A 7,431-nucleotide genomic window follows, 5' to 3' on the forward strand; every position below is an offset into this window, starting at 1 on the left:
TTCTACTCCCTAGCCTTCTGGCCGGCTAATTCAGTGGAGCAATTCGCAGCCAGACCCACTATGAGTCACAGGTGCTCTGTACTGGGGTCGGGCTCCATGGGATTAGTTCCCTTCTCAGGCAAACTTCCCGTGATGTATTTCCCGCTGTACGGTCCCCCTGTTGGCGGACCCATGTTTCCCTTGGGCAGCCCTGCTGTCCACCGTGCTGTAGAGTCCCCCCTCATTAGGCTGGACCTACCACCGCGACATTTCCCACGAACGGCATCACAACCCTCATGGTGTATTTGCCACATGTTACCGCCCCCTAGAATGGGTAGAATGTGGCCTCCACAGAGTATTTTCTCCCTGAAAGTATAGGACCGGGAAAGACCTCCTTCCCCGATGCGTTTCATAGCGCTAAGATAGCCCCAGCCTCTTCACGTCCTATGTGAGACATAGTGAGAGAAAAGGCCGCGGCTGCCGGGCTTGCTCCCATGCTAGTCATGTAGCACCTGTTCCCCCCTCAGGGGTGCAGGGAACCTAAGGTCTGCATGTGACATCTCTTTGGGGGCGTAGGGGAGGGCTACGTGCAGCCGACACAGTTGCCTCTAGCACACAGTAGCCTGCTTGCACCTGTCTCAACAGTTCACGTAACGCAGTCAGTGCATGGTGTTTTTAGATGGGACCCCTTGTGTCACTTATTTCAACACAACGTCGAGTGATTGACAAAAGGGGAACATCATGGTTACTGTTGTAATTTCCGTTCCCTGAGGGAAGGAACGAGACGTTGTGTCCCTCCTGCCACAGCACTAGACCTACCACTGTTAACGGCCGTACCTTATTTTCGGCTCCTCAGTGCAAAATCCCGACTGGCTCTCGCTGCCCCGCTTCCCTTTATACCTGTATGTCCGGGGCGGGGCTTGCTAATTCTGTCTGCCAACTTGACATTGGCCTTTTCTTAGGTTCGGAAGGACGTTTGGCATCCCAGGTTGACCCCTTGTGTCACTTCATTCGACACAACATCTCGTTCCTTCCCTCAGGGAATGGAGGTTACAACAGTAACCATGATGTTTCTGTGACATGATGCAATTGTGATTTGAACCCTGATCTGTAAAAAAAAACCTTTGTTTATATGTACATTCTTATTACCATTGCTTGAGATAAGCACTTGAACACGCCTGAGAGATTTCATCACTTTTTAAAGGTCTTTACTTTGTTGTGGTTATTTGTCTTCTATACACTTTAGTGTGTTCAAAAGTGGAACAGCTTTGTACCTTCAAAATGTTCCCATATGGACAAACTAAACCCCCAATATGCATGCAGACAAGAATTGTATTTAAATAGAGCAATGAATGAATGAAAATAACCGTATACTTCCAGTCTCTGAATGCCACAACATGCATTTTTAAATAGTGGTGGTCTAATGTTTTAGATTATTGTGTCTTTCTTTTTTTATGATAACAAGGACAGAAAAAGTAGTCACAAACAAATAATTGTCTCTCAGCATGTTGATATTGAGCCGTTGAGAAACTTCTAAGACCAATTCATTCTGTCTCTTCAAAGCCAAAATATAAGTTATTGGTCAGTAAATAGTAGACCTATGATTTTGTTAGAGGTCAATTGAACAAGCCTATCAAGAGCTTTCCTCATCTATCGGAGTATGCACTCTGGCAAGTGATTGTATCAGTGAGCCTCCCAATGTAGGTACAGCCAGGGCCATGGCTAGAGGGGTGAAAGGTGTAATGAATCTAGGGGGGGGGGGCCACAACAAATTCTAAACTGTATTTAATAGGAAAGAGGCCTAGTGCAATATACAGCCAGGGGCCCCAGAATACTACCCTGGGTATACAGCTCTTTAGTCTTGCCAGATTATGCCATACCACTATATTTTTCCTTATCATATGGACTTGTTTTTCTGCCACACCCTGTTGAGACATGCAGAACATGCTGCTCATCAAATCCATATGCCTTAGATATGTTCTAAAACACCTTGTTTTCTTGCTCTCTGAGAGCAATAGGTCGCCATGTACTGCAGCCCAATATGCGCTATCTAGTGTTTACCTCAAACTTTTATGCTGACGTAGTGTGTAAACCTGCGTCAATCCTTATCGTTCCTTGAACTTAAACCACTAAAATAGAGATTAAATGTCAGAATAAACGGATCAATAGACCGGTCTGTGTGGGGTCAGAGTCCCTTGGCAGTGTATAAATACTGGGGTGCAGCGATCTCAACTTCAGAATGACTTGAAACAAAGATCCATTACGAACAAATCTCAAACCAGGAATAAATACCCGGTTATTTTTCATTTGTGAAAGACGGTGAGGCAATATGCAGGCTTTTAGGAAAAGCAGCGTTTGTGTTAGTTGGAGTTTTCTTAAAGGCCGGACCAACTTCCTGCTTGTCCAGAGAAACATGGCAGCGCTGCGGCTGAGTGCGGCATGCTTGCAGCACCTAAAGTAAGATTGCACTCAGTTTATCAACCACCTTACTTTTAGTAAAGTGAGACAGAAATGTTTTGGAAAGCTATCCTCAGTCTAATTAAATTTCTTATATTAAAGGAACAGGGCCAATGCGCTCTGCAGCAGTTCCGTTCACCAGCGTCTCCTGCGTTTGCCCGAGTTGGCGCAATACAATGCAGTTGCATTCAGTGTAGGCAGTGGGCTCTGTGCGGTTCCCTTTACACAGGTAACCAAGTTTGCTATAAACAAGTGTAGAATTAGTGGTGCCCGTAAGCTACGTGCAAGCATCTGGTGTGCTTGACTTTGGCAAGCTGATTTAACTTTTAATGCTCATAGCGTTACTCTTTGTAATTGCATTTTTACTAGTAACATTTCAATTAGAGAGCTCTAAAATAGATTTTCAACTAGAAAGTAAAGCAGAAACAGACCTCTCTATTTACATTTATACTTGTACGAATGCTGTAGCGCTCTTCTAGTAAGAGTTCATCCACAGAGCTCTCTAATTGTAAAGCTTACTAGTAAAAATGAAATTGAGGAGCCCTTTAATTAAAAATAAATGTGAGTCAATGGAAACATGTCAAGTTTACAGTTGTTAAGCTCAATAATTGAAATTGTTTACTAGTAAAAAATTATGTTAGAGAGATCTGTAATTGTTTTTCTTATTAGTAAAAATACAATTATAGAGCTCCCATAGCCTGACAATGTGCATTGTGTACATTTCTATTGCGACAAATTATAGATGTTAAAACGTTTGTTTTCTCTACAGCAAATGGAAAACCTCTCACATGAATCCCTGATCCGCCGGGCTTCCTGTTTGGTCACAGACAGTGCCAACACATACCTCTCTCAGACCACACTGGCCCTTGTGGATGCCCTCACACAATATTCCAACGTAAGATACAAACACTGCAGTATGAACCAACTGTCTAATCATAAAACTTGTTTTAGTTTTGTATCTTGTGTTGTCATTGCATTCTAGGTTTTATCAGATACATTTTAAGTCATTTTATCATCTTGTCTGTTCCTTAGGCACTACATACACTCACTGCCCTTCAGAAACAATATATATCCTCAATAGGAAAACTCACCCTTGTGGAAGAGGACAGCATTTGGCAGGTGATCATTGGCCAACGAGTGGAGGTACAATTTGTTACGTATTTTCAAGTGTTTCTCTTGTCAAAGGACATAGCCTAGATTAGTTGTTCTCAACAGGTGGGTTGTGTTCCAAAAATGTGTCGTAGGTCTGTTCTGATAGGGTCGTGGACAGCGAGGGGAAACCCATGCTAAATGCAAATAATAAAAGTGCTGCTAAACATATAATCGTGCATGGTTATGATAGGATATGGGGAAAATATTTTTCCCATATTTTTGTTGTTGTTGATGTCAAATTTTTTATCAAACTCTAGAGTAGTTTGGCATATTTAAAATAGAGCCCAGACTACATAAAATGGTTTGTGCCAACCACAGTATATTTTGTGCAGTGAATTATTTTCTGCCGAAAGCATTGTGTTGGGATGGCACTTGATGTCCAATGTAAAAATCTGTGTCCTGATGCCAAACCACTTGAGAACCAGCACAGAAATCTCTTTATGTTGACTTTACTTTGTTGATTGAGTAAACTTGTTCCCTCAATTCAACTTAGTAAAGGAGTCAGCAAAACGTTTGAAAATAAAATAACTTGGTGTTCACATAAAATGAAATGAACTTTTAATGTTAATGTAACCAGTTGCAAGTAGACTTAAATCAGATTTTCTATTTAAATCTTGTTGTTTTTCTACTTATTAATTTTAGTTGAATTGACTCAAATTTAGATCATACAATAAAACAGCTCAAAATAAAAAAGATTAGAACCAATTCTATGTCAATCATTAAATGAAATTAATTCTTCACCTAAATACATGTATATATTTGTACTTCCGTTGCACATGTTCAAGGTGAACTGAAAAAGAGTTAACAGGGTCCACTTTGACCAAAGGGAACACAGATCACCCTAATGGTGTCATCACATGAAACAACTATTTGCAACAAAACAACATAAATAATACTACAAAAGAGCTAAAACCTGAATGAACTCTTAATATCAACTATTTAAATTCCCTCATAAGTTCCCTTTAACCAGGGAAACATCATTAAATAATGCTAGCACAAGGGATTATGGTAGCCTATTCCCCATAGGGTACATTTTATACTCAATCACGAGTTAACACTAAAAAAGACAACTTCATTTTTTTCAGTAATGACAATATCTGAGCTTACATCATGATTTTCAAGACTACTAATGGGCTTTTCCACTGCACAGTACAACTCGACTAAACTTGACTCTGCTTGCTTTTTTGGGATTTTCCACTGTGGATAGAACCTGGTACCTGATACCTTTTTTAGTACCACCTTGGTCGAGGTTCCAAGCGAGCCGAGCCGATACTAAATGTGATGTCAAATTCCTGCAGATTACTGACTGGTCAGGGAGAATCGTCACTACTTGCGTCACTGGATTTCCGACACGTGACATTAACCCGCTAGTTTTAAAGTTAGCAACAGCGATAACAGTATAATTTGTTCACGTGACTTTCGGATAGTGAAAAAAGAAATGGCTGTGTGCAAAACCACGCCGTGGTCAATAAACGAGGTGCAGACGAGCCACTCGTTAGCAATTAACAAAAAAGTCTCTCAGGAAGTGTCTCAGCTGTTGGCCACACACGTCTACCACCGGACCAACAGAGTTGGGAAAAGTAAACAAAAACTTAAAAGTGACTACAGAACCATCAAGGAAAAGTTGAAGTGTTTCAACCAAATGGACGCTATCTAAACCGGCGAGCAATAGGAGGGAGAGTGCCCTGTACTCAGCCACGATAGAGGATGGTAAATTTTGTTATGTAAACTCTATAATCTACTTGAGAGCTTCACTTTATTTAGTTGACCAGCTACTGGAAGCTTGCTTCTAAAACAACCAGGCCAATTTAACTGTTACACTTGTGTAAAATCACCATGCAACAACTGCTTTATGCAGCAAAATGAGCTAGTAGGTAACAGCTAACGGTTGTATTATTGTTTTGGTCCATTTGTGTCGTGTTTAAAATGATGTCGCAGCAGTAGATGCGGCGCAACTATGACGATAATTCTATAATCCCACACACGTTGAGGGGCACTAAACTGCAGTGGAAATGGAAGCTCAGAAAAGAAAAGCGAGTAGAGTTGAGGCGAGTCGAACCGTAACGTGCAGTGGAAAAGTGCCATAACAGACCTTGTTAATATTTAATGGCTACTTGAAGAGGAAATCAATTTGAATTCACTGAGAATTACAGAATTTACAATGTTGTTGTTTTTTTTGTTCAGGTTGGTGATAGACTTGAAGAATGTAAACGATTTGAGTCAAACTGGATGAATGCCATTAACATCTGTGAGTTATCAGTAGAAGCAGCCGACAATTCAGGTGTGTTTTTGAATCATTTGCATAAATTTATACATTTTGTATATTTCCTCTGCAATAATAAATAAAAAAAAAGGTATTGTCTGTAAACTGATTCAGCCCTAATATTTTTGCAGGAGCTGAACATACAGGTACAACCACAAAGACTAATCTGCAGGTCGCACAGTCCAAAGTGGAGGAGGTTAGACAGATCTCAAAAGATGCTGAGAAAAAACTGGCAGAAACTAAAGCGGAAGAAATCCAGAGAATGGCTAAGTATGCCTCCAGCATTAACATACACGACCTGGGGGATGTTCCAGAGGCATATCTTCGTGAGGACTAAAATAAAAGTGTAACAGGCTGTATTAAAGAACAAATTCTTTTTGAATTTATAATTCTGTTGCAAGCAGTAAATATTTCAATGAATCTAGAATGCACCTTGATGTGAAATTGCAGAGGATATTGGTTATGGAATGTTCAGATGTTATGTTTTTAAAGGCTTTATTGAATCAAGTTGAATGTTGTGGTTAGTATTTGTAGCCATTTTTAGCAAGGCAAAGATTGTATTGTTGTATGACAAATGTCATTACAGTCATTACATTCTATTTTAACAATAGAGCATCTCAAGTTTCATTTATTTAAAAAAATAAAAGTTATTGATAATGCAGCTTGTGGAACGTGCATGTAGAACAGAACCCAACATTTCTTGGAAATCGTATTGAATTGATATGTATGTACATGTATATATTTTCCATATTTAATGTTTGTTTACTTTTTGATGTGCAATTGTCTTGTGTTAAGGCCTCACTGAAATAATTTTGCAGGATTTTGTGGTGTTAAATTGTATATTTCTACCAAGTTACAGTCAGTATTATTTTATATTTTTTAAAGAACATGTAATAAAACAACTGTTATTTATTACCCTAATTGATAAATGGAAATTTTGTTCAGAAGAGTTTTTGTAAAGTGTGAATTTCAATTAAATTTCTTGAGCTGAATTGTCTTGGGAAGTATGATTGCTTTTCATTAAGTGCAATGCAAAAGTAATTTGTATTGAATCGATTAGAATTAAATTAAAGCTGAAGTCTTTTATTTTTTTAACAGTGACTCATTAAACCTACACGCAAAAACCTAATTATGCTGAAAGAGACTTCATTTTCTTTATACTTGTTTTTTTTTTTTTTTCAAGGTTACACATATGCAGCCCTGAGCACATTTGACAAAGACAACTTCAGATGTGTACTCTTCACCAGCAGGTGGCAATGTCATGCTATTTATAGAAAAGGCTAATCCTTGGAAGTGTGTACTGTTCTACACATGCTAAAAATAAAGTTTAAAAGTCAAGTCTAATTTAATGCCATCCGTTAAATCCGTCCTTCCTCTTTAATCCATAGTAACCTAGTAAACACCCATTTAAAATGTTACAAATGTGCATCAGAATATTTAAGTGTGAAGTAATAACTTACACTAGGTTCACAGTCATTCCTTACAGGTAAAACGTGGTAAAGTTATGACATTAAGAACAGGGCCAAAAGAGCTGGCTTCAACAGTTTAACTTTTTTGCAATTTGATACTGTAGGCTCCCA

The 7,431-nt window shown here is 39.1% G+C and overlaps 1 protein-coding gene across 1 annotated transcript; it reads left to right on the plus strand.

The window, feature by feature from the left end:
* Nucleotides 1-2,232: 2,232 nt before the first annotated feature.
* On the plus strand, nucleotides 2,233-6,978 carry diabloa (diablo, IAP-binding mitochondrial protein a). The gene is made up of 6 exons (XM_052109535.1): nucleotides 2,233-2,436; nucleotides 2,539-2,665; nucleotides 3,206-3,331; nucleotides 3,469-3,579; nucleotides 5,773-5,869; nucleotides 5,983-6,978. Exons 1-6 carry the CDS (start codon nucleotides 2,309-2,311, stop codon nucleotides 6,186-6,188), a joined length of 795 nt encoding a protein of 264 aa, XP_051965495.1. The 5' UTR covers nucleotides 2,233-2,308; the 3' UTR covers nucleotides 6,189-6,978.
* Nucleotides 6,979-7,431: the final 453 nt, after the last annotated feature.

This window comes from Xyrauchen texanus, chromosome 38 (genome assembly GCF_025860055.1).
Source record: "Xyrauchen texanus isolate HMW12.3.18 chromosome 38, RBS_HiC_50CHRs, whole genome shotgun sequence".
NCBI lineage: Eukaryota > Metazoa > Chordata > Actinopteri > Cypriniformes > Catostomidae > Xyrauchen > Xyrauchen texanus.

What these genes read in the sequence shown, in the direction of transcription:
- diabloa (XM_052109535.1), top strand. Translation starts at nt 2,309, where the DNA reads ATGCAGGCTTTTAGGAAAAGCAGCGTTTGTGTTAGTTGGAGTTTTCTT. An exon ending in GTGCGGTTCCCTTTACACAG is followed by an intron (nt 2,666 to 3,205) that starts GTAACCAAGTTT and finishes TTTTCTCTACAG; the next exon opens with CAAATGGAAAACCTCTCACA. An exon ending in CCCTCACACAATATTCCAAC is followed by an intron (nt 3,332 to 3,468) that starts GTAAGATACAAA and finishes TCTGTTCCTTAG; the next exon opens with GCACTACATACACTCACTGC.